Genomic DNA, 27,955 nt, shown 5'->3' with positions numbered 1-27,955 from the left:
TGGTGGTGGTGGTGGAGGTGGTGGCGGTGGTGGAGGAGATGGTGGAGGTGGTGGAGGTGGTGGTGGCGGCAGTGCTGGTGGTGGTTGTTCGGTGCCGTGGACTCCATTCCCACCCATAGTGACTCAGACGTACAACACAAGGTAACACTGCCTGGTCCTGCGCCCTCCTCACAATTGTTCTCACGTTGGAGCCCACTGTTGCGTCATCATTAACAGCACACTGCAAAGGCAGTACATGCAGGATATGATCCACTTGATGACAGACGTATGATATAGTCTGTATAATAGATATGATATATCCCTGAGTACGGATCCATGAGTGCGCTACATGCTATCACAGCTTCCACCATATGGGAGCCATGTAGCTCATGACAAGAAATACAGGTCGTCTCTGGCAGACAATGAGCCCAAACCTGACACCCCTACTCCTACAACCACAAGCAACTGAACCCTGCAACAACCAGAGAAAGAGAGTCCAGATTCCTCTTCATTCACGAGTCCAGAAGAGAATCCAACCCTGTCTGGTACCTTGTGAGGCCCTAAGCAGAGAGCCCCAGCTGTGCTTGAATTCAAGACCCACAGAAACTGTGGGGAAATAAAATTGTGTGGTTTAAGTCATTCAGTGCGTGGTTATATTGTTAAGCACGAGCAAAAATATTGTCTTGCGTTAATATAATTCCTCTTCGGCCATCAGTGAGCAATATCATCATAAAACTATGCTTGTATTCAAGTCACCCCTTGTCTTTTCTTCCCCTAGCTGAAAGCTGAAATGTGTAAATCAATGATTTCATACCCATTCTTTTGATCATTTTCAGTTCTTTAATCCATTCTCGCTCTGAAATGTGTTGCTTCTGGTTCTTTGTAACATAATAGCCTTTCAACCATGAGAAGCAGGCATCCTAACAGGAATACCTGTGCAATTTAACAACTGTTGTGGCCTGGGCCTGAGGTGCTCACGAAGAGAGTCTGGGTCGTTTGTCCAAAGCTACTTTCTACTATGTGTTGCTGTCTCCCATATTCCTCTAGGTTTTCTCATCTTTAGGCTAAACATCCACTCTTGCTCTTCTCTAATTCAGTCCCCACACCCCTCATGTTTCCAAAACAAATCTGCTCGTGCCATTCTACTTGCTATAAACCTTTCCATGGGTTGTAATGCATCTGCAAAATTCCTTAGCATCGCTCCCAAACTCCTCATGGCAAGTCCTCTTCCCATCTACAGTTTCATACGTCACAACTTTCTCAACCCCCAGCCCTGCAAGCTAAATTTTTATATCCAGTCAAATGAATTTTTAATTCCTGGAATGTGAAATGCTTTCTCTTGGATCAGTGCCTTTGTAAATGGTGTCTCGTCTTTGTGGGACACTCTAGTCACAGCTGACCCTGCTTTAGCCTAGCAACCTTCTTTCCTCTCTCGGACCTCAGCTTAGAAGTGACTCCTTAAAAAGACTTTGGAGTAGGCCATGGCACCCCATCAAAATCAACTGGAAAACACTCATAAAGGTCAACAAACAGACCTGGAACTCTTTATATGCTTTTCTTTTTGGTTGTTGTTTTGGTTTTGTGCTTTTTATTGTTTTTTATTGTTTTTGCATGTCTATCTACATAAGATAGGCGGGATAAACAATCTGGAGGAGAAAACAGACATGGGAGAAGGAGAAGCAGGGGTGCCAACAAACCCAGGGACAAGAGAGAGACAAGTGATCTAAAATCGAAGGCAAGGATGCCTGGTGGGGCCAAGGATGCCTGGTGGGGCTTGATCAAGTGCAATGTAGCTGAGAGGAATTACTGGGAGCCAAATGAAGATTGAACATGATAGTGGGACAAGTGGAAAGTAAAAGGAAAAATAAATAAAAGAACTATGATGCAAAGGACATTAGGTCTAAATACAGGCATGTACATATGTAAATATAGATATATATGACGATAGGAAAATAGATCTATGTACGTATATTTATATGTTAAATATTAAGGAGCAGATAGATGGACATCGGGCCTCTACTCAAGTACTCCCTCCATACAAGAACACTTTGTTCTAATAATCTGGCATTCTGTGATGCTCACCTTCACTACACAATCACTGAAAACAAAATGGGTACATAAGCAAAGGTGATGAAGAAAGCTGATGGCGCCTGGCTATCAAAGGATAGAGCAGCCATCTAGCTGAGAAGCAACAAAGGCCACATGGAAGAAGAACAGCAGCCAGCGTGATCATGAGATATGTCAATGGGATCAGATATCAGGCATCAAAGACGCGGAAAATATCATATCAATTTGCATGAGGGGGAGCATGGAGTGAAGACTCAAAGCCCTTCTGTAGACAGACACCCCCTTACACAAAGGTCACAAGGAAGAAACAAGCCAGTCAGGATCCAGTATAGCACTGATAAAACATACAACTTTCCTCTAGTTCTTTAATGCTTCCTCCCCACCGCTATCATGACCCCAATTCTGCCTTACAAATCCAGCTAGACCAGAGCATGTATACTGGTACTGGTACAGATAAGAGCTCGAAACAGGGAAGCCAGGACAGATAAACCCCTCAGGACCAATAATGAGAGTAGCCATACCAGGAGAGTAAGGGGAAGGTGGGGGAGAAAGGGGGAACTGATCACAAGGATCTACATACAACCCCCTGCCAAGGGGGGCGGACAACAGAAAAGTGGGTGAAGAGAGATAGCGGTCAGTGTTAGACATGGGGGGAAAATGTATAAATTATCAAGGGTTCATAAGGAAGGGAGGGTGGGGGAAGAGTAAAAATTAGCTGATATCAAGGGCTCAAGTAGAAAGAAAATGTTTTGAAAATGATGAGGGCAGTATATGTACAAAGTGCTCGACACAGTGGATGGATGGATGGATTGTGATGAGAGCTGTATGATAACGTACAATAAAATGATTTTTAAACGAATTACCTTAGGATTCTTTGTCTTATTCAAGTGTCTGGGTTCTCGGTACTGGCATGAAACGCTCAGGCTAGCCAAGCAGCCCTTGAGTAGATATACTACTGTGAATACCTGTGTATGAATCTACCAATAATGGGTTCGTTGTCTGTTGTCATCTTCAAATTTCACACAGACCTCTACTTTGAACACTTTTCAGAGATCTTCCCAAACTGCCCTGAGATCATTGGTAGGTGTTATCTTTCAAGGGGACTCTGGATTCTATCGTTTTAATCACTTAATTGTCTATATTCTTGTATTATTAACCTTGCTATATTCTCCAGAAGAAAGAGAAATCAACGATGTCATGTAACTCTCTTTCTAAAAGAGATACGCCCTTACTCACCTGAAACCCCACAATGCGAGTGATCATACAGGTGCCGCTGTTGGAGGGTAGACTTTTTATAAATAACGTGAGGATGGCCGTTTTCATAGCTAAAATGCTTGGAATCCTCTGTGGTATTCTTTAAAGGTTCAATAAAATATTCTTCATCTTCTGTAGCAATAACACCATGCTAAAAGAAAAGGAAACAGAGTTCACTAAAAGGAAATCTTTTTCAACAATTGCTATTATCATGATTACCCAAAATTAAAACTGAATTGATACCACCCCCCAAAAGAGGTTAAAACACGTGTCAATAAAACTGTAGTTAATTATCCGTGCTCACCAACACAGCACATAAATTTCTCGATTCCTTGAGAAGGTAATCCGCTCTACTAAGCAAGACGCATATTACTTCATCCAATCACCCCAACAATGCCCCAGAGTAGCTTGGAACTCTTAATCCCAACATTTGGTTTTTCTCCAAATTGTGCACACATCTTAACCATGTGTTTACATACAGATTGTGTCCCTAGAAAGTGGACATCGTTTTATAAACCAGTTTCACATCTATCCCTAGAATGTCCCCAGTGCTGACTAAATATGGAAAAATACAAGAAGCCATGGGACATAGAAGCCAAAACACAAGGAACCTGGTCCCTCATGGGAAGCTTTCTGACATAGTCACTGACTTAAGATAGAAAAAGAAAAGAATTTTTTTTAAAAACTTCTATTCTGATAAACCACCAACTTTTTAAAGATTTACCTGGTACATCAATTCATGTTTCCTTAATACACGTTCTCATTTTGCAATGAAGCGAGAGACTCAGGGATTAAGAACTTACCCAAGATTACACAGAAGTATGTGAAGGAGTGAGAATTTAAATAGAATCCAACAATCCCAATCCTACCCAACTCAGTAACACCACTTCTTTAAAACATGTTCTATGAAGAAATTTGAAAGTGCATGGCAACAATGAGTCTACTGGACTAATGGCCCATGCGCACACCAGTCTCTGCAACCCTGAGAGCAAAAGAACTAGATGGAGCCTCTCCCAATAGCTATGCAAGGGAGGCTAGAGAGAGTGAAAGAAAGGTGTGGAACAAAACTCAAGGTCATAAAAAGGACAAGGCGTCCTGGGCTGGTAGTGACTGGTGGAACCCTGAGAGGATCCTTCCAGTCTGCAGATAAATGCTTCCCCTACGGCTCCATTTTCAGCCAAACAAATTCAAAAGAGGAGCAATGACACTAGGGAGGTATGCACACTTACAATCATAAACCATTCGGTATCAAAAGCATAGCATTGACCCCAAGGACATTGTTCAGAAGGGTTAGGAAAGGAGGAGGAACGGAAACCAGAAACACACGAGAGAAGTGGAATACAGGCGGTCACATCGCAGGAATTGCAATCGGTGAGATGAAAACAAAATGTGTATGGACCGGTGGATGGAAAAGGGATCTGCTCTATAAACCTTCCTCCTATTCACACTGAGTTAAAAAGAAAAGTGCACGACTCCTAGGTGTTCACCCCTATTAAAGGTTTATCCCTGTAACTAACATCCAGATGAACCATTAACAAAAAAGGTTCCAGGCCCCATCAGTATATCTACACCCTCCTCTCAGCTCCAGTATTGCTTATTATCATTTATTTTCCATCTATTTCATACTTTTTTTACCTCTCATACCTTGTAGTTGGATTTTACATTCTGTATTTAACTTTGGGGCATGTTTTACCTTCTCAATTAGATGACTTGGTTCCTTAAGACAGAGGGCTACATCTCAGACTGCTTCCTTGAATCGATGAGAACCAAAGAAAAATATTGTAGCTATAGTAATTAAACCAAATAAATGCTGGATGTTGATAAGAAATGAGACGGCAAAAAAGCTACCTGCATCAGAATTCATAACTTTCACCCTCGTTGCCTTGTGTTTTCCTAAGTCTGCCATATGTGAGAACTGCTTTGAATCCAAGTAACCTGCCCTGAAAAGTTGGATAAAACCCAAACTCTCTGGGCCTATTGCCTCAGCTGGAAAAATGAAAGGGTTGGGCTAAATTAGTGGTTTTGAGAGAGCCCTCTAGGGAGCCCTCTGGGGTCCATGAGGTGCCCTCAGGGGATGGCCTCAGACAACAAAGGGAGACGTAGGGGGCGTGGATTCCAGGGTTTCTGAACATCCACTGTGCTTTTATGAATTTATATATGAAGTTTCCACATAACCTTTCAGTGGAGCAAAGGATTTTGCCGTTTTCGAAAGTTAAAACCCTCCAGCCTAGATAATCCCTAAAGCCCCTTTTAATTCTAAACCTCTGTGATTCAATTCAGGAAAAGTTACGTTCAGCAAGTGCCTCATATTTAGGAGGAAAGGTAAGACATAATCAGAGTCGCTGTCACTTGTAGATGAAGTTAACCAACCAACCGTCGCCCACTGTAAATAAGCTGAGCGCTAAGACAAAAACCCCTGGCTAATTCACCTGATTTGCACCATGGTTGGTCTTGTACCTAAAGTGCATGTAATTCCGAACAGGGCTGGCGGAATACAAGAACCGAGTGATACCTGAGCAGGCACTGATTCAAAGCGTCCATCAGCAAGGTGCTGGCCGCTGGCCAAGCAGGCACCATTCTTGCAGGAAGGGCAGCTTGTCTGAGAAGTTTTGATAAGAGGGAAGTAGAGGAAGTGGGGTCCAGAAAGACGAGGGCACTTAAGGCGCTCTGGGTGTGAGCAGAAGGAAATGGGAAGGCCAGAGACATCAAGTGTGGGATGTGAGCAAAAAGGGAGGCAGCACCTGATAAATAAACCAAATATTTGCCTTGCAGATTAAGAGGACTCGGGAGTGACAACCAGGGGCTATGTGTTCGGTACTGTAAACGATGTTTGCCCACATGATCTCATTTAATCCTACCTCTTTGAAGTAAGTACTACTATCCCCCCACTTTGCCAAGAGCCAAGGAGACGGGGCAAAAGTAAGAAATGTGGAGCCTGCACTTCACCACTACACAGCACTGAACTTGAGCTGCTACGGACCAGTTCGTTCTGACTTCTCCTAGAAATAATGCCTTTTTTGCTCTTTTTCTCTTCTCCCATTATCCCTCACACCTATCACAACCAGCTTCTCCTGAAAGGCCCATCCCAATTTCACCAAAACTGCTTTTGGGATGGTCACCAATCACCATTGAGCTCCTGGTTGACAAACTCAATGAAGGAGAAAGATGGGGCTTTCTATCGCCACATCTATCGGAAACTCAGAGGGGCACTTCTACTCTGTGGCTGTTTGTGGGGGCAGAACGCCCCATCTTTCTCCTTCGGAGCAGCTTGTGGTTTCTAGCTGCCCAGAACAGAATCACTGTGCCGCCAGGACTCCTGGGCATATGGAACTTATGCAAACGCACTTGGTGGATGAGCCTGTGAATAATGGCAAAGGTAGAAAGGCAGTTGTGGGCCAAAGGACGTGAAAAGGAAGCATCACTGGGGTCATTGAACTGTTCTACTCAGCTATCTGGTCACCCGTATCTTCCGAGGGATTGAAGGAGGCACTTTATTCATGAAATAAGAACAGAATAAAGGAAGAAAATCTCAATCAGAAGAGGAAGAGCTCTTGAGAATGAGAAATATGACTTCTATAATTTGGGGGTGGGGGAGGGGGGTACACGGGAAAAGGAAAAGCCAAACTGGAATCTCATAGAACTTAAAATGTTCAGGGTGTGAAAAAAAAAAAGACAGAAAGATGTGAGAGGCACAGAATTAATTCCAGACAGAAAAGGCAAAGGAAGGACAAATAAAGGAGGGAAAATTGAAAATTAGTTATCTGTTCAGTACTAAGCTGAAGAGAAATGCCCTGGGAGAAGTGTAGGGCATATGCATTGGACTGGGATCCTCATGGTCAGCAGTTCAAAACCACCAGCAGCTCCATGGGAGAAAGATTGGGCTTTCAACTCCTGTAAACAGTTCCAATCTCGGAAACCCATAGGGGTCGCTATGAGTCAGCATTGATTCTATGCAAGGAGGCGGAGGAGGAAGCTGAAGAGGATCTTTAAACTGAAAGTATATCCTAGTTTATTTTATGATTTTTATTTAGAGAGAGAAGAAAAGGGGACTATGCTTAGCTACATTATTATAAAATTCTGAAACAGGACAATTAAAAAAAATTAAAACAGCATATAACTTTCATTTCTATTTTAAATAACTAGAACAAGATTTTGACTCTCAGCAGACTTCTACACAGCGCCCAAATGAATCAATGTTAATTTTAAAATCCTTAGACCTTTTAAATCGTTTGTAAAGCTATATAATCTTACAGCTACATTTAATACCTGATTCCCATTGAAAATTTCATTATTCAAATTTCTGAGGGAAAAATCATTTTTTAAGCTAGAATCCCATATCCAGCTCAATTACTAATAAAATATGAAGTCAAGTTAAATTCATTTTCAAATAGGCAAGAACTCAGAAGTTTTAATTCCCATGAACCTGTCTGGGCTAAGTACTTGGGGCCATGTAACATCAACAGGCTATGAACTCAGAAAAGGGAACATGTGGATGAACCAGGAAACAGGCCATCCTAAGACGAGAAAGGTACAGTAAGTAGCTCAAGAGTTAATTAACCAGTAGTCTCCAGGGAAAAAATGCTTTCAGAGATTGTATGCAAAGCAATAGACATAGAAACTAAAAACTGCATAATTCTTAGGAAAGAAATAATACTGTTTTCTGTATTCGAAAAATAGAGTTCTATAATCCAGAAAAACAATATTTAGATAAGAAAGCCATTGTCCAAATATAAGGCAGACTAAAATGTGATATTATTTTGAAAGAGTAATAGACTGTTAGGAACTTTGTCCTTGGAAGAATGCAATGGCTGAAATGATGTGAGGAAATGTGATTAGAAAACACTAATAAGCTCTATTTAGATTCAAAATGCAAGTATATTTTATGTAGAAATATAGAAACAGAGTTAATTAAAAGTGTGGTTTTTGCATTATGAGAAAAACCTGTTTAGTCGTTTTTTCCTTAAAAAGATAAAATGAAATCAAGGAAGAACGATGGCATGGGTTAGTGGCTCAAAGTGTGAGGTGAAGCAGAATATTTACATAGCCTCAAAACACTTCCTCACCAACTCCTTATTAATTGCTAAAGGGGAAATCATAACTTTAGGGGACAAGCCTGACAGACTGCATCTTGATCAGAAATCAAAGTTAACACTGACCGCGAACTTCCAATCGGAAGCAAAGTAAACCAGAAAGAGAACGGGAACAAGAGACTAGCACATGCCTCGACAAGCGGATGGGGGAACCCTCTGCGTGCGAGTCCCTTGGATGCAGAAGAACGTCCATTTTGACTCGTACACCAACACCTTTCAAATGTTTCTAACCAGTCACCTAGATCAATGACTCTACAAGGATTTGTTTCCAATTTCCTAATTTCAGAGCTGTATTTCCTAAATACTTCTTTTTTTTTTTTTTAGATACCTTCCATTTATGTGTCAAAGTCAGTCTCTTCGTCTTTCTTGAATCCAGCATTCCCTGTCTCAGCTATGAGGCCACCTTCCCGCCCACTGGCCTCTGTGTAACACTGTACATTCCACAACCTTGCCCAATGATCCTGCCCTCGGGATGTAAGAGATACTGTCAATGGATGTTGAAGCAGAAACCTCGAATAGAGCCTATCATTTACCTGTTCTTTCCCTCCTGACAACCAGATTCTTTTGAGCCCTCGTCTCAGCAAGTGAGCATCGGTCATAACCGGATCTAGCCCAGCCAACAGCTGCCACCAACAGCTGACTCAAAACAAAAGAACGTTGCTCAAGGAGCAAAAGTCACCGGAAAGACGTCACCAAAACAACTTATTTAGAAGTGAGAGGTTCAATAAGCCGTTGTCTGGCCAAGAATGGTAACCACAGGCCAATGTATATTCATGACCATGCCTCAGAAATCTATTAAGTATTCATAATCACCTCAATGTACTTCCTGGTGTACACAATAAATGGTAAAATCTCTTTTTTCAGGGCCTTGCCTTAGGGACTAGTTCTGACTTGCTCCTTGAAAAGTAAAGATTCCCTTTGCACTTCCATCCAGCCTTTGCTTTGTAAGTCCCACCAAAGGAGGGAGACCTGGCTTGGTAATAGCTCTCAAAATTCTCACTGCCCACAAGCCAATTCCAACTCATAGTGACCCAGCAAGACTGGGTAGCACTGTGGGTTTGGGAAATTTTAACTCCTCTCAAGAGTAAAAGCCTGAACTTTCTTCCACAGACCAGCTGGTGGTTTCAAAGTGCTGACCTTTCAGCTAGCAGCCCACCACGCACACCTTCATCCAAACGAGAAATCTCGGTCATCTTCAACGGCAACATCCATTTCCATTTTATTTCAATTTAAAAAGAAGGAATCATACCAAATACCTACAAGAACTGAGCATTATGGATTTTATTAGATGCTAAAAATTCAAAACCAAACGCACTACTATCAAGTTGACTCCGACCCCTAGCTACTCTAGACAGAGTAGAATAGCCTTTCCGGTTTCCAAGAACTTAACAAGAGCAGACATCATCTTCCTCCAGCAGAGTGACCGGTGGCTTCAAATCGCCGACTTTGTAGTTAGCAGCTCAAGGTTAAATGCCACAAATCCTCTAACTTCTCACGCCAAGTTCAATTCAAATTCGTTCTATCTTCTCCATTCCGAGTGCCATTGCCTTTTATAAAACCTAACCCAATCCACGGGCCTGCTAAGAGAGACTGTAGAGGGCGCGGTAGAGCTACTCCACAGGGATTTCCAAGGCTGTAAGGCTTTGTGGGAGCAGCCTCCTCCATCTTTCTCCCACATTATTTCCTACCTCACTGAACTCATCTTCCATTTCCAGTCACGCCGCACTCCTCAGACCCCACGATGGAACCAACCTCTATCCAACCAGTAAGCCCAGTGATCTCTTATGATTTGGGGCTCTGTTTCACCTCCCCCCCAACATACACACTCTGTCCAGGGCATTCTAATGTAATCCTATCCTGAGCAGTGGGCAGTGGAAGCCAGGCACCTTCGAGCTCTGCTGGCCTCCAGATTGTGGAGACTGACTGATATTTCCATAATTTATTTTGGATAAAATTATTTTTTAAGTCTGTTTTGTATATGAAGCCGTAACAGGAGTTACAAGGGCAAAAATTATGCAATCCAGGTCTCAAAAAAAAATGTATGAATCATTGGGTGGAAAACCAATTTACTCTATAAATTTGCACCCAAGTCACAATACAAAGTTGAAAGAAAAGAAAGAAACAGGAATAAGTTTAGTTTCTACAACATAGCTATTTATTTTAAATATATTAAAATTTATATAAAATTATTAAAATATATTTTAAATATATTAAAATCTAAGTGATTTTTTTTGTTGTTCATTTTAGTTCACAGTCATAGAAAATGTATAACCTGGGCACATTTTTCTATCTACAGATAGTGAAAATTATTCTCCATCTTATACTTCTGGATAACACTTTTTTATACCCAGTTATAATTATATCTATGGATTAATGAAGATATTGGTATGGTGGAATGTCTTTTAAAACACTGAAAATATGAATTGGCCATCAAAATGTTGACCATGACAGGTAAAGCTTTAACGGACTATCCACACTAGTTTGAGTAGTAAAAGCAGAAAAGCACATAAATGTTTGTTCTGCGACCATTATTAGGTGCAACTTTGAACTATGCGTGTCCTATTAAACCATGGTGGGTTCAGAAACTCAGCGTCTACCCGCACTCTTGAATCCATTTTTTAAGATGTATCATCAATCCTTATATGAAAGTGAGGGCAGGTTATTCCACGGTTTTGCTTCAATTATAGGCCTAAAATCGATGACAAGTTTACCTACCAGAGAAAGATATGGCACACAAAAACGAAAGAGTCAATTGATAACTTCCTATCACATGCACAGATTCACACACACACAGCCTTCACCTCTTCAGGAATGACCAAATCTGATTTATGAATAAGATATATATTTATTTGCACAGAAAAATATACCTGAGCAAATGCCTGATGTTTCATTTACTTTTGTACTAATATCATAAGGCTTAGAAAGCTGTTCTTCACAAATTCAGTGCAACAATTATTTATTTAAAAGAGGGTTAAAAATAAAGTCAGGAGGGCAACAAACCTTTAGACCTTCTCTGTTGAAATCATATGTGTGTGTGTTTGCATTTAATCTGAGAAAAGACATTACTACTGTGAACTTGTTTGCCCATCTGAAATTTAAAAGATAACATCTACTTACCAACCCAACACAGTTGCTTAAAGCCACTTTGGTTGTACTACGCTGATCCTGCAAGTATCCTGTATAATGACAGTTGTCTACAAAGTCATGCTTCCACTGGGGTCCGTCCATCCCCCAGTATTCGACTGTAAAATGTTGGGACACAAACTCCGTGTTGAGAGTCAAGTTTAGGTGAAAGTGCTTGCCATAGGCTGAAAGTTTAAAGAATAACTTAGAGGCCGCCTGTTGTGGATCAATAGGGTGCATGCTCCGCCTTCTCCTTGAGTGTTTATCGTTTTTCACAGTAAAGCTGAGGAAAGCTCCATTCTGATCGACCCTTATTGGAATCGTTAGCTGGTAGTGTTCAAGGTAAGTCAGGAATTCCTCTTGTGATCACAAGGCAGAGAATCCAGGAAAAAACACATGGAAAAGAAGGAAATTTAACAGAAGAAGTAGCAGTCTAAACAACACACATTGGTTAAAACTATGCATACCATTACATGTGAGGTGGGGCCAAAGTGAGGTCGTCTCAAACAAAAAAAGAAATAGTAAAAGCTTAAAATCTAACAAGTCATCAAATTCCAGTCAATTCATTTTGAAAACATGAATCCTAAGCGTTCAACTCTACAGGAAGTAAGGCTATTTTCCATTAAAATAAGAAGCACTGAAAAGGCCACATACGCAAAAGCATAGAGTTTGACACAGATAAAAATCTGTTTATGAAAGACTGATCCAACAGATTTTATATGGGATTTCTAGAGCGTTGGAGAAATTACTCTTGAAAAAGCCCTTGTTGGGAATCTAAAATACAGCCGTCACCTGGGAAAACAGTCAGGCGGTTCCTCAAAACGTAAAACAGGGAGTTTCCACATGACCAGCAATTCCACTGCTGGGTATTGGATTCTCTTTCACAAAAGAAATGAAATCATATGTCCACACAAAAAGGTTTTGAGGTGAATGTTCACTGCCATGTTGGATGACAGGGTAAACAATCCAAATGTCCATCAACTGATGAATGGATACTTAAATGTGGCATATCCCAGCAGTGGAATATATTATTCTGCGACACAAAAGGATCAAATACTGATCTACGATAACAAACCTACTTAATAGTTGCCTCCATAACTCAAAGGCACTGTAAAACATGTTGAGTGGAAAAAAAACAGTTACAAAAGACCACATATTTTATGGTTACATTAATAGGAAATGTCAAGAAGAGACAAATCTCTAGAGATAGGACGCAGATTTGTGGTTGCCTAGGCTTAGGGAAGGGGAAAGGTTTGGGATGGAATTTGGGAGTGGCTGCTAATGAGTGTGGAGTTTCTTTTGGGGATATTGAAAATATTGAACAATTGATTGGGGTGAAAGTTGTACACTGCCATAGATATCCTAAATATTATTGAACCTTATTCAAATGGGTGAAGTATATATGCATTATATCTCAATATAGTTGTTAGAAATCATGAGTTAGTCTGAAATTTTAGAGAACGATTAAACATATTTTCTTCTCTTAAATGTCTTAACTATTGCTTATCTCTCTTCTTAGCCACACCTTCCTTTAACTAGGCTTACTACTAAGGGAAACCAAATGTCTGTCACTGTCTCGTTGTCTATACATGTGTTTGCCCACAAATACAAATTCCCATGAAAGCACCCCCAAGTGGAAAGACAGCAATTATTTCACTTCATATAAACAAGAGTTCAGACTGCTCTGGCTTTGTCAATGTGCTCTGAGAGCCATGCTGTGCACACGGACTTGTAGATCTAGACATCAAACAATCATAGTCTGCCCCATCAGCATCAAAAAGTGATCGTCTTTTGTGATTACATTCATAGGATGCAGATCCAAAAATATGCCTTTCAATAATTCCACGAACATAAGACCTGCCCATGGGAACAAGATATTTATTCCTGGGTACTACCTTGCCTAAATCTTTTCTATGATATAAAATTCAATTCAATAGATTAAAATTATAACCCCTATGGTCTAGGGGTTAGGATTTGAAATGTTCAATTTCTTACAACTCTTAATGCTTGATCAAAAGCAAGATCAAAAGCATCCAAAGTAAGCATTAAATCTACATCTCAAAGGTGGGGGAAGTGCTCTTTTCAAAGGGTCTTAATTGGAAAGGTTCTGTGTCAGAATCTGTCTGGTTTCTTCCTCTTTTAAAGCTAAAACCTTAGGATTACTTTTGAATGTGACTCTGCTCATAGCTTTAGTTAGTAGGATAAGCCTACCACCATTTAGGATTCAGAACAAGACAGCTATCATCTTCCATGAACAACTGATCAACTCTACAATTCATTGGGTGTTGATTACTAACAGGACAAGCTAAACATTCACAGAACCAGCAATGAATTGACACCAGACACCTCCTCCCCTACCACTACAGATCCCCCCAAAATGGCCACCCAAATAAATGTAATGAACCCTTTCTTGTTGCAATAACAGCAAAGGGTCTCTCGGTCAGTTTCAAAAGCAGGAATCCTACCTTGAGAACTGTAAGAAAGCCTGTGGTCACCATGAAATTCTGATGAAACCATGATGAGGCTCAAAATCCAGGTCAACGTCTTCCACAAAATTTCCATAATTTGAAAAACTGGCTGATTTTTAGAGGGCTACCTATGTGCTAGAGAGTCAACACCATACCAAAGTCGAAGCATAACAATTTTATTCTTTTAATGATCCTTGGAAATCAGTTATTAGCTGTTCCACTGTTTAACAGGTGCTTTTCTCCCAACATCCTGTGCTCTCTTCTGTGCCTAGATTCATCTTCTCAGTCCAAAATGAACATAATAGTGATGGTGGAACTTTTCATCACAAAAGCATTAGGCTGATTAGTTACTAAAATATGATCTTTTCATAACCTAGAAAAACAAAATAAAACAAAAACTTAAGTTAACTTAAAAAGTATCCTGCATGGAGAGACCAATTGCTATGTATTACTGAATGCTTCTTGACTCTGTTGAATGTAGACATAAACCACAAAATAAGTTAATGTAATTAATGATATCATTGTTCCTTAAACTCTAAATAAACATTCGTAAGACTAAACACAGAACTAGAAACCTAAATAGCTGCATCATGTCAAAGCTACTTCAAAATCAAATAAGATCATCAATCTTTTTTTTAAACATTGAAGAGACCAAAGGGTGGCAATGGTGAACTAAGCTCCCTTTATAAAACTTTTATTAAAGTGAAGTCTGTCTTCACAACCCAAGTTCATCATATGTCAGCCATAACCATGTGGGATGCCATTCTGTAGCATGCTTCTCAGCATGCTCATCTCCAGACCAGAGATTGTTTGTTGCTTTATGAGGCAACAATCATTTTCTCTGATAAAGTAGATCTGTAATGAAAGCTTAATATTTAACAACTGCCCGTAAATACCTAGACAGACCCACAAACTAAACTTCTAACAAGTTATAAAAACATTTTTGAACATATTTACTGTAACCTTTGACTTCGCAGGAAGTCTGTGAGGCAACTTCAACTATTTAAAAGCAACAAAATACAAACATATATTTTTGGAATGCCTCTCAGTTACCACAGAGCCTTGCTCACACACTTGACTCTCAGCATGCAGCGCCCCTCCCTGTCCTTGTAGATATTCGTATTTTGTACAGAACGTTAACATGCTGGGCTGACCAACCTCCCAGCAAATAGCATTTTGGAAGAAATAAGAAAGCATAGTAGAAAGGGGCCTAGAAAGATGCTCACCCATAGCACAAAAATGGCCAAAAACAAAAGCGGAGCTGGGGCGGGGAGGGGGGCGGTAATTAATCTGTTATCTTAGAGCTCCAAGGTATTACAGTTTGAGGTAGTTTATCAAAGAGCCCTGGAGGCAGAGTCGTTATATATTGGGTTGCTCACTGTAAAGTCAGCAGTTCAAAATCACCAGCCGCTCCATGGGGGAAAGACGGGGCTTTCTACTCTCATATTGACTTACAGTCTTGGAAATTCATATGGCAGTTCTACGCTGCCCTATAGCATTACTATGAATTGGGCCTCTATTCAATGGCAGTGAGTTTACATCTTGAATTGGGAACCTAAGATCAAATATTTTTAATCAGGCAATTAACTTAATAAGATACAGAAGTATATCAATGATATCAAATCTCTTTTTATCCTCCAACCCATAATACAGGAATTATTGAATGGCTAATGCTCACTGCCTAATTTGGGGCTGAAAACTGAATAGGGGTGCAGATACAATCACTGCAGACATACAAGATGTGTGTAGTTAATTAGGAAGTTAACGTATATGGAGCGCTCTATTCCCCATGATGCAAGCATACTGGTTATTACAGCATATAAAATAACCACACCACTTAAAATATCTTACGTTGGTGTCCAAGTTATTAAACTGTTAAGCTTTTGAGAAACTCATTCACTAATTAACGAATATTGCCTTACTGTGTTTAAAAGATGTTGTTGTAATGACATGGGGATACAAGAAAGAAAGAACAAACGTGCAATGCTATCCTTGCCCTCGGAGAGCCCATGGTCAAAACAGCAAAGAAACAAGGTTCCAGGCTGCCTGTGGTAAGTGTCATAGTAAAGTTAAAGAAGAGTTAATATGAGGGAGACAACACTTGTGGGTCAGAGGAGTGTGTGTCGTGGAAGGTTGATTGTAAAAGTAACATCTAGAGAGGTCACAGTTTCAGAGTAAGAATTCCTGGAGTGGAGGAAGCACGGCTACAAAGAGACGAAATAGATTACACAAAGTCTGGGTGACGGGAGGCGGGGGGTGGGGGTGTTGCAGATGGTCATAAAGGAGCCTCCGTGGTGCCACAGTTAAGTGCATGAGTGCCAACCCAAAACTGCGCAGTTCACACCCATTGGCTGTTCTGTGGAAGAAAGTTGTGAGAGTCTCTAAAGCTGTTCAGCCTGGAGACCCTGTGAGACAGTTCTTCTTGGTTCTAGCAGGATCAACACCAATGTGTATTAGCAATAACAGTACAATTGGTTGCTGTGCACAGAGTGGCAGAAAAGTCTGGAAAGGTTGTCGAAGGCCAAGCCATAAATAAAGACAGCTTTAACTATACATTCCTAATCCACATATATATAATTTTTTACATTGTCAAACCAATCTCGTGAAGTAGGTATGACTCCTATGAGGTGCAGACTCTAGAGAGCCCCTAATGATCTCTTTCTGATATTCATACCCTTGTACCAACCCCTTCCCCTTGAGTAATTTGAATCCGTATCATTTCTTCCATTAGATTACAAAAGATTCTGACTTCCATCTTGCTAGCTGATACCTCCGATGACTTCAACTGCTAAACGGAGACATCCACCTGGCATGGAACTGAGGGTGGCCACAACACGAACACCAGTCATTTGATAGAGCTCAACACCACCTCCTGGCTTAAAAATAAAACCTCTCCACCAAATAAGAATGGAAAGAAAATTCCTCGATATCATTAGGAACATATAAACAAGCCAACAACCAACATTATTCTCAATATAACGGAAACAAAACAAAAGCCTAAAACTCCAAACTTACTGCCATCAAGTCAACGCCAGCTCAGAGTAACCCTATAGGACAGACTAGAACTGCCCTGCAGCTTTCCGATGCTGTAACTCGTTAAGGGAGTGGAAACCCATGTCTTTTTCCCATGGAGCTGCTGGGGGTTTTGAACGGCTGACTTGGCGGTTAGCAGCCTAATCACCAGGCAGAGCCAATACTGTATTGGAAGTCCAAAATTGAGTAATAGGGCAAGAAAGGAAAATAAAGGGCATATAAATTGTTAATACAATACAGGTGATATGATTATATATATCTATATCCATATCTGGCTATATCTATGATATAGATATGAAATACCATAGAACTCCCCAAGAAACCACTGGCACCAAAAGAAGGTTTCAACAAAGTGACAAAGAAAATGAATCCATATCATTTCTGCAATTAGAAATGCAGAAATTTACTTGGGTCCCTCTGGACACGGGCCAGGGAAGAGGGGAGAACATCCGATTGAAAACAAACTGTTTCAGGGGAGGAGGAGGAGTTCTTGGAGAAGAGAGGAAGGACAGCTACCTTTAACCAGAACCAACTCTTGGTTGATGTCCAGAAACACAGACATGACTAGCATCTGTTTGTCTAAATAAAACCTTTCTTTTCCCTAAAAAACAAAAAAGAGAACTCTGAAAGGCAAATTAGGAAAACATACCATTTACAATAACCCTCAAAAAGATAAAATGTTCAGGAATAAATGTAACTGCAGACATTATAAAAGACTTACTCTAAAAAATTATGATGAACTACTTCAGGAAACCAAGAACTACAAAAATGAAGACAATATACCCCTTGCACATATAGGAATATTTACTGGGAAAATGTCAAAACTACCCAAAATGATCTCCAAATATAACGCAATACTAATCCAGATTCCATCATCATTGTTTAGTGAGATGAAATAACTAATGAGTAACTTACATGAAAAAAGATCCCTAATGGACTAAATGGCCTGGAGGAGAAAACAACGAGACCGAAGGTTCCGCGTGGGGGGCATGGGAAAGGGGGAGGCGGGGAAAAGGAAATGGGTGTTAACAAACTCAGGGACAAGGGAACAAGAAGTGATCTAAAATCGATGGCGAGGAGGGTGTAGGAGGCCTGCTAGGGCTCTTTCAAAAGAAATGTAACCGAGAGGAAATACTGAAACCCAAGTGAAGGCTGAACATGATAGTGGAACAAGAGGAAAGTAAAAGGAAATAGAGGAAAAAACTAGGAGGCAAAGGACATTTATAGAGGTCTACATACAGGCATGTACATATGTAAATATATTTATATATGATGATGGGGAAATAGATCTATGTACATCTATTTATAGGTTTAGTATTAAGGTAGCAGATGGACATTGGGCCTCTACTCAAATACTCCCTCAATGCAAAAACACTTTGTTCTCTTCATTGATGCTCGCCTTCCAGACACAATCACTGAAAAGAGAGAGGATGCATAAGCAAAGGTGATGAAGAAAGCTGATGGTGCCCGGCTATCAAAAGATATAGTATCTGGGGTCTTAAAGGCTTGAAGATAAACAAGTGGCCATCTAGCTGAGAAGCAACAGAGCCCACTTGGAAGAAGCACCAGCCTGTGCAATCATGATGTGTCGATGGGATCAGGTATCAGGCATCCAAGACCAAGAACAAAATTATACCCAATGTGAATGGGGGGGGGGGGCATGGAGTGGAGACCAATGCCCATCTGTAGACAATTGGACATCCCCTCACAGAGGGGTCACAAGGAAGAGATGAGCCAGTCAGAGTGCAGTATAGCACTGATGAAACACACAACTTTCCTCTAATTCTTTGGTGCTTCCTTCACCCCACTATCATGACCTCAATTCAACCTTACAAATCCGATTAGACCAGAATATGCACACTGCTACAGATAAGAGCCCGCAACACAGGGAGTCCAGGATAGATAAACCCCTCAGGGCCAACAAGGAAAGTAGAGATACCAGAGGATTAGTGGAAGGTGGGGGAAGAAAGAGGGAATCGATCACAAGGATCAACCCATAAGCGTCTCCCAGAGAGAGGAACAACAGAAAAGTTGATGAGGGGCAATGGAGGACAATGTAAGATATAAAAATATTCTATAACTTATCAAGGGTTCATGAGGGAGGGCAGGCAGGCGAGGGAGGGGGAAGAAATAGGCAGCTGATATCAGGGGCTCAAGTGGGGACAGAATGCTTTGAAGATGATGATGGCGGCCTATGTGCAAATGTGCTTGACACGCTGGATGAATGCATGGATTGCGACAAGAGATGTAAGAGTGCCCAATAAAAATGTTTAATTTTTAAAAGAGAATGAAAGAAAAAAAGACACCAAGGAGGGAAGGGAGAGAGAACCACAAACTGGACCGTAGACAAGCATGAAGTCTAGTGAAGAGAAAGGCAGTAAGTATACTGTATGGGAGAAGTCACCACGATGTCAGCAAAGCAAAGGAAGACACTGAAAAGTGTGCACAAAAATGACAACTGTGGTAAATATTGGGGGCCCTGGAGGCATAGTGGTTACTCATTGGGCTGCTAACCACAAGGTCAACAGTTCGAAACCACCAGCTGCTCCAAAGGAGAAAGACAGGATTTTCTACGCCAGTAAAGAGTTACCGCCTCATATGAAAAAGTAATAATAATCTATAAATTATCAAGGGTTCATGAGGGAGGAAGAGTGGGGGAGGGAGGGAAAAAAGTGAGGCGCTGATACCAAGGGCTCAAGTTGAAAGCAAATGTTTTGAGACTGATAGTGGCAACATATGTCCAAATGTGCTTGACACAATGGATGGATGGATGGATTGTGATAAGAGCTGTACGAGCCCCCAATAAAATGATTTTTTTTAAAATAGCTACAGGCTCAAAAAGTCACAGAGGCAGTTCTACTCTGTCCTCCAGGCTCCTCCAGAGTGAGTCAACGGCATAGATCTCGGTTGAGTTTTGGTTATTATGGTAAATAGCATGACATGCACATATTGCAATAGCAGTCATAGCTAACAGTCATTTGATAACTTGTGACTAAATCCATTGGGAAATAGCTATGCTTAGTGGGTGGCTGGGGTCCCTGGGAGTACACCTGACCAGGCAGTGTTTTGTTCCGTTGTACCTCCGGTCGCTATAATCAGAACTGATGCTGGCAGAATAATGTGATAAAGGACACAGAGAATGACAGCACAGTTTAAAGAATATAAGCAATGCCCCTGAACGGTACATGTAGAAATGATTGGAATAATGTGCCTTAAGCTGTGTAAACTCTCACTGAAAACAAAAATCCAAAAATACTTCAGACTTTATCTCTGTCCCTATCTCTATGTATATACAATGGAATACTAGACAGTGTGTTTGCAAAACTTGTGAGAGCCAGAACCCGTTTTCCACTGAAAGGAGAGAAAAATGGTAGGACTACACCCTGTGGCAAAAGACAGTCCCAGTGAGTTTGGGCTATCACAGATTTCCATATATATTATATATTTAAAGGAAGATGGCGCCATAAAATATATGAGTGTATGTACACTTTAATATGTAATCTCCCTTTTAAAAGAGAGATTCAGTATGATTAACCCTTTGAGCTATTGTTCTAGCAAAGGTGATAGATTTGTACTAAAGCATTCACCCAGTTTCTTCTGTTTTCTTTCAAACTAATGATACAAATGTACAATCTCTTTGGCTTGGTTTAGGGCACAACTATTTCCCCTCTTAAGAAATTTCTTGGGCTTCTGTTTTGCAACCTCCACTCTTACTCTTATTAACACAATCCTGTAAATTCACAACTTGACCAAACCAGCAGCTTTGAGGGGAAATGTAATATGTAACTACTTGGACAAAAGTAGACTAACATTTGATTAAAGTACTAGTAGTAAAAAGGGCATTGATGCAAAGTAGAAAGAGTAGGAGCTTTGAAGTTAAAACAAACTAGAGTTACACTCTTGTTTCCATTCAAGCGACAGTATCTGGCACCTGGGTACTCATTAAGTCTAAGTCTCTTTCTCCTTTCTTACCCTCTCCCTCACTTTCCACTTTCTTTGAAGCCTCCATGGCCCGGGGAAGGAAGTTAACAGTAAATGGCTAGATAGGTTAGCTGTTGACTTTAGTAGAGCTGAAGCTTATTCAATCTTAGTCATTTACACAATGAAAATGACTATGTTAACCTACTTCCTGACACCTGCTGGAGAGGTTAAGCTGGGCATCATACCCAAATGTGTGCGCACTGGCTTTTCCAGAGATATTCCCAAAGTTTGGACTAATAATGCGAAGATGTGAGCCTCATTCAGAAATCACAGCGAGCGAATTCATCAAGTTTGTCAAGCAGAAGCAATATGATGCTGTGGAGAGCACTATGGCTTTGAACCCGGGCTTGATCCCTTTGAATCTGTTTCTTCACCTGTAAAATCATGACAATGATTTCTATCTAATAAAAGTGTGTTGAGAGATTTAATTAGTTTATACAAGCCACCAAGTATCCACAAACTTTAATGGCTAAGTAAATGTTAGTCTTTCTCCTCTTATTATCTACCACGTCACTTCTCAAAGGTCTTCTTTCAAAGATTGCTTCAGGCTCCTCCTCCTCTCAAAAATGAAAAAGAGTTCATGAAAACGGATGAAACTAGCATTTAGGTGCAATACTGCCTTCTGTAGGAAAATGTAGCAAATTTAGGTCATGATAACTGTGCTGACAGCTATTTAAATTTGAAAAGAAAATCAAAACCATGTGTTTTGCTGCAATTTCACATAAGCTTTCTTGCCAAATACAAATGGACTGGTCAGTCAAGCTACAGCATCACTTACCTGCTTCCATGGACCCAAGCTCCATTAGCTAAATGCAGACAACACGGACAGCGGTAATTCCCTCAGTAGTTTGTCCTGGCTAACGGGTATTACTTGTCTTTGCCCTCTGTCTCTTTACTTCCCACTCAAGTGATCTGGGAGCAGCCAAGGTAATAATTTCCTCTCGTGAACTATGATTATGGAATTAAAGAACATGTACAACATCCTCCTCAACTTCTTTCATTCAGTTTAACTCTGGCTATATATTTAAAGGCTGACGTGTATTTTCAGGTCTGCAAGGAGGAAGTAACAATATCATCCTCCCTTCAGGTATTTGATTTTTATACAAGAAAATTAACTTCCCGTTTCATTTTCCATTTATTCTCTCAACAAATACTGTCATCAACGACTATGCCAAGGCCCACCATTGGGCTCTAAGGACAAAGTTTTCCCGATCATTTATAAACTTTGTGAGATTGGTTGCCAACGAAAAGATTCATTCAACAGATCAATCACTCAAAACCTATCACGAAAAGCAAAGGAGCCAAAGCAGAAATGCAGAAAACTATTTTCCCAGCATCCACCTCTACACTGCCCAGAGTCATCCGATCCCCCACCCCAGATAACAAGGTAAATATATGTTATCGGTGCCATAATTCTTCTCTGTAAAACAGAAACGACACCCCCACCCACCCGTAGGTTAGTTCGGAAAGTTGATAATCAACCATGGCTTTTGGTAGAAGCCCTCTTCCCCTCCCCCCAAAGACTATGCTGTTCACTCCCTTCATCGTTTAACTCCCTTCAAGTTCTCCCTGGTCACACAGCTAGGTGAGATACGGCACAGAGATCCAGCTAAGCCACCAGTAGCGACTGGTGGTTGCTAAGGAAACAAAGAGGAAGTTGTCAGAATAGACAAGAGCAGGAATTAATCTTTCAGGTATTGGACCAGACATGAAAAGCGTTCTAAGATTTCAGGGCTTGAGGTTAGAGGTTCCCCCCTTGGGGCTCCCTGGAACATTCATCCCACACCACAGATTGTACTGTGGCCCTCTGCGAAGTGTGCCTACAGCTGACTGCTTTACATCGTCGGCTGGGCCTCCACAAGCTAGTCTTCCAAACTCCCCACCACCAGTGCCTACGTTTACAGGCGACGTGACCAGAAACCAGAGTCTCGCTCCCACCTAGGTGAAATCCAAGGAGGCAATGATCTCCCGAGGTAATTTCCTCAAATGACCACTCGTCTGATTTTTCTTTCCTGGTCAAAAATGCGGAGACCTGTCATTTTCGTGTCTCAAAGTCTCCGTTCGCCTAAAAAGGAAGGAAAGCAAGAAAAAGAGCCCAAGAAATCAGAACATAAAAGAAGACATTGAAAAATCACACTCGGCTGCCCTTTTAAATGTTCTGTTTAAAAGTGCAGTCTCTCCTTTCCTGCACACCCGCGTCCCCACCCCCCCACCCCCACCCCCCACGCCACTTCATCCAGACAGAAGGTAACAGTCTGAGCTGCCCTGGTTGAGTTGATCCTAAAGTTAACATTCAGCAGCCCATTTCCAGACAGCAGCGCTAAATCTATTTGGATAAAACGCGTGTGACCCAGACAGTTGGCATTTGGCCCAAAAGCGTTGCACCGGCAGCTCAAATAAAAACAAGAGTAAGAAACTCACTCTCTTGTTCCCTCTCAGTGCGCTGTCTCACTCTCTCTCGCTTTGCTTCTCGTACAACAATGAAAGAAATGACCAAAGGCAGAAGTGCAGCACATATTCTCAGAAGACAGTTTTCCAATACCCCTCCACTCCTGTTGTCGTGCCCCCTCAACACCCCCCACCCCCCAAAGCCCCCAACTTCGTCCCCTACGACGTACAGACAGACAGACCTCGATAAACAAGGCTCCGGAGGGTTATGGGTCTAGCACGTCCCAAGTGGCCAAAAGTAAATCAAAAACACACGCTTCCATCTCTTTGATTAGCCTATTAAGAGCTTACCATGTCCTGGAGCATCGTGGCTGCAGCTAGCGCATTAAGGCTGCTCTCTGAGACCAGGCATAAAATATGCACTTGTCTGACTGCTTAAGACACTGACATAACACCATAAAATGCACCCGGTTTCCCTTACGAAATCTGCAAATCGGTGGAAAACACACCTTATCACTGCTTTCCCGATGGCCATTTGGTGATTCCTTCCAGTGGCACAAAAATCACAATCAAGTCATACTTCATAAAACATGTCAATTCATATAAACAAGGTAAGATATATATATATCATCATCAAATACTTGCACACCCTAGAGTCCTCCAACCCCCGATCAGTCTGGAGTTCCAAAGATTTCTATCTATAAAATGAGTTCACTTAAGCTCACTCATTGCCATGAAACACACACACATACACACACACACACACACACGGAAAAAAAAGTTTTCGACGCGTTATTCGGAAGATAAGCAAAGCACAGTTAGAAAATAGTTTCATTGAATAATGTGAAGTCTTCCTTACCGTTTTCATCTTCAAAGTCTGATAAAAAGTAAGTTTCAAACAATAGATTGCACTGGACGTCTCACGTACTCCCTCTCCTCTGCCTTCTCTCTCTCTCTGCCCCCCCCCTTTGCAAAGCCACACCAACCAGTTATTCTGCAGCCAGAATAAAACCCTATAGTCTGACTAGCCCGAGCTTTAGAGAGCGGACTTCCCGCTTTGGCAGGAAAAAAGAGAGAGATGCCTTCAATACATCCAGGCTCTCACCCTGACAGGCTGCTGCCTTTGCAAAACGCCCTTTCTTTCCACCTCCACCGGCCCCCCACCAAAAAAATAAATAAATAAAGGGAAAGAGGGGGTGGGAGGAAGGAAAACGGACTTATTGGGGGTGGAAGTGGTGCCCTCTCTTCCTGGACAGCTTAGTGCCTTCGCTGTGCAAATAACACGTGAAGAGCATCAAAAGGTATCAGGAGAAAAGCAGCCAGAGGCGCAGGAAGGGCAGCAGAGCTGGGTTGAAGTAGTCCTAGACCTCACGGCCGGCCCCCGGCCAACTTGAACTGCAGCAGGAGAAACTTTTGGCAGCTTTTCCACGGAGGCAGAGCACACTGACGTCAGTCTGCAGATGTGCCTGGGCTGCGTCGGGTGCGCATGTGTCCCGGGTCGTCACGTGGAGGGGGAGGGGAGGGAGAGGTACAATCGGGGTAACCAACGACCAGCCATTCAGAAAGGCTTAGACAATGTCAACTTTTCCACCCTGTGAATGAGACCAACCCTGGCCCCTCTCACCTCGCTCCCTGCCCCACTCCGCCTCTTCTCCTCTAACCTCTTTTAGAAACTCTAGCCTGCCTTGTGATTACTTGTTTCTTGGGGGCGGGGGGGGGGAGAGGAGGGGGAGGAGGGGGAGGAGGTTCAGGAGAGGATGGATGAGTTTGGATGGACTCTTGTCACTAGTGAGATCTCCAGTGTCTTTCTCAGTTAAAAAAAAAAATGTTTTTAATCCGGGCCATAAAAACGTTCAAAGTAGCACATGTTGATTATAAACAGTGCCTTTGAGGGACCTCAGAGCAAGCTTAGATCAGTGTAGCTGACGGCTCTCGTGTGGATAAAACGCCTGTGTTTTATATAGACCTTTAACAAGTAAGGTTGTCCCCAAAAGAGAAAGTAAACAGCCCAGTGCATTTCCCATCTGATTATGAGCTTCAGGTTATGTGGAACTTAGAAAGAAAGGGCAGGGGAAACGGAGCAGGGGGCGGGCGGGGGCAGCTTGCATTATTTCCAGATGAGGGGGAGACTGGATGGTGTTTTCAAGTGCAGCCGGGAAAGCTACAAGCGGCGTGGATTTCTGTAAGTCGGCACATTGAATGAAGCCCCGACGACGGCCCCAAGAAAACACATCCGAATCAGACCCCATCCCGCCCCCTAAAAAAAGACCGGGAGGGCGGTGAGGGGCTGAGGAACACTGCGGCGATCTCCAAAGAAACAAACCAAACCTTAAAACTGGCTTTTCGAGCTCGGCGAGCGCTGCCGCCCCCTCCCGCTCCGGTTCCCAGACAGCCCAGCCGCCGGTGCAAACGCGGAGCATAAAATCCTGCTACAACGTAGCACTTTCGCTTTCATTTGCTGGGAGAAAGGCACCGGCATGAAACCGGGGGGGGCGGGGGGGGTGGATTTGTTCTCCGTGTTCTAAGCGAGAAAACAAACCCTGGCACACGGTTCGGAAACCGGGAGGCAGAGGTGATCGTAGTGGAGGGCGATCGTCGCCTTTCAGCGGCGGGATCTGCTGCAGTCATTGACCTCTGGCTGCAGGAGTGCAGGGTGCCGGCGGCGGGGCTGGGGCAGGGGTGTGGGGAGGGGTTGACGCTCGGACATTCCAGCCCCTAGTGGTCGCCAAGTCCATTTCCGATGGCCAGGAGCAGCGAGGCAAGAGGGTGAAGAAGCAGGACCTTGCTGTACCCCGGGTGGCTCTAAAGTTTCAAGCTTCTGTTAACATTATTGCCCGTTTGATTTTTTTTACATTATTATTCTTCATCCTACGCCGGAGGTAGTAGGTGTAATACTTCTGGTGAATCCATGAATAGTTGGCTAAAAGAAGGGATGAATCAGACTGAGAACGTCCAAGAACCCAGTGACTTCAATTCTTCTTCTAGGGGTGAAACGGGAACGCATCTATCTGTCTGTCCACATAATCAATAGTCCTCATCTTGACCGCAGTCAGTGGTATTTGGCTCGATGCCATTGAAACAAAGAAATACATCCCGTAGTTGGCATTGATGGTTTTAAACCAAGATGACCCATCAATGTATATGTTGCCATAGGAACCTTCCCTATTTAAAACTGACAGTACATATAGTCTACACCAGGAGGGAGAGCACAAAACGGTTTGTGGGGAAACGGAACTGAAAGATCATGGAATTTTTCCACGAGAAGTTAGAAGCTCCCTCTAATGCAACTATAGAACCCAATAAATAAATAAATATGCTCCTTTTTAATTTTAATTGAAATGCAGGCGGTGGCTAATCACGGTAGGAAGAGTGTAAACATTAAGAGGGCTGAGCACAGAGCTGTTTGCACCAGGCTCCCTTTAAAAATTCGGGAACTCTCCTTCGATGATCAAGAATGGGCAGAAGATGCACAGCGCCCGCAGGGCAGACCAAAGTGACGGCGGGACAGTGCTCCTCTATGCGGGCTGTCTCCAAAGATGCTATCCTCACCTCACACAAGCTGTCCCCAAAAGCGACAGCACGGAGGAGGTTATCCTGTGAGAAGTGGGCTTTGGGTCATTACTTATTCAAAGAGTGCCATCCTGCGTCTAAACAGAGTAATGAAAACGTTCCCGCAAACTGATTTTTCTCCACCTACAAATGACCGTGCTTTAAAGTTGGAAGGGAAGTAAAAAGGAAGGTACCTATGGCAAGGGTGAAAAATGATTAGCATGAAAAACGGTGGCGTCGAGTTGTATTCGTATATATTTGAAATTTTCCAGAGTGAATTCTATAAATCAAATTCTGAAACTTTCAAAAATACGTAAATTCATCTAAATAGTTTTATAAAGCTCTTATGTAGCTATTTATCAATTCTAACAAGTGTCGGCTAACAACTAATTTTATTTTATCTCAATCACTGTTTACTCATGCTATCGGAATATTTTCAAGCCAATCCCAGATATCATTTAAATGCATCCATTAAGATGTCTGTCTATTTCGGGTCAGTGAGGTGGTAGGGGTGGTGGAGAAGAAGAACAAAAAAATATATAACCACCACGACACCACTACTTACAAAATAATGATAATTTTTCAATTTGACCAAATATCAATGTCCATTGCTTCCACAAATTGCACATAAAGACTTGGCAAATGGAGTTCTGTCATGGCGGGAGTTCGTGGACTGTTTCTTTGTGTTTTCTGTGCTGCCATCGCAACTGGACAATGCAGATCTTTGTGAAAACTGTAACTGGTAAGACCATCACCCTTGAGGTGGAGCCCAGGGCCACCATTGAGAATATCAGGGCAAAGATCCAAGACAAGGAAGGCATCCCTCCTGACCAGCAGAGGCTGATCTTTGCTGGGAAACAGCTGGAAGATGGCCGCACCCAGTCTAACTACAACATCCAGAAAGAATCGACCCTGCACCTGGTCCCACGCTTGAGAGGGCGTGTCTAAGTTTTGCCTCCTTTTAAGCTTTCAACAAGTTACGTTGCACTTTCCTTTAAATAAAGTTGTTGCATTACTTCTCCC

General features: G+C 42.1%; 1 protein-coding gene across 1 annotated transcript in view; it reads right to left on the bottom strand.

Moving 5' to 3' along the window:
* Positions 1-24,269, bottom strand: part of ADAMTS6 (ADAM metallopeptidase with thrombospondin type 1 motif 6) — a 311,582-nt gene extending 287,313 nt beyond the window's left edge. Inside the window, exons 1-5 of the mRNA XM_045285404.1 lie at positions 24,243-24,269; positions 22,934-23,060; positions 13,979-14,354; positions 11,508-11,872; positions 3,283-3,451 (exon numbers count right to left, since the gene is read on the bottom strand). Coding sequence (XP_045141339.1) covers positions 3,283-3,451; positions 11,508-11,872; positions 13,979-14,075 — 631 coding nt within the window. The 5' untranslated portion in view covers positions 14,076-14,354; positions 22,934-23,060; positions 24,243-24,269. The remainder of the gene's footprint in view (positions 1-3,282; positions 3,452-11,507; positions 11,873-13,978; positions 14,355-22,933; positions 23,061-24,242) is intronic.
* Positions 24,270-27,955: the final 3,686 nt, after the last annotated feature.

Source organism: Echinops telfairi, unplaced genomic scaffold (assembly GCF_000313985.2).
Source record: "Echinops telfairi isolate 266 unplaced genomic scaffold, ASM31398v2 ScPeMD7_7469;HRSCAF=8507_1, whole genome shotgun sequence".
NCBI lineage: Eukaryota > Metazoa > Chordata > Mammalia > Afrosoricida > Tenrecidae > Echinops > Echinops telfairi.
Note: the sequence above shows the minus strand (reverse complement) of the source record. Positions and strands in the feature narration are given on the sequence as shown.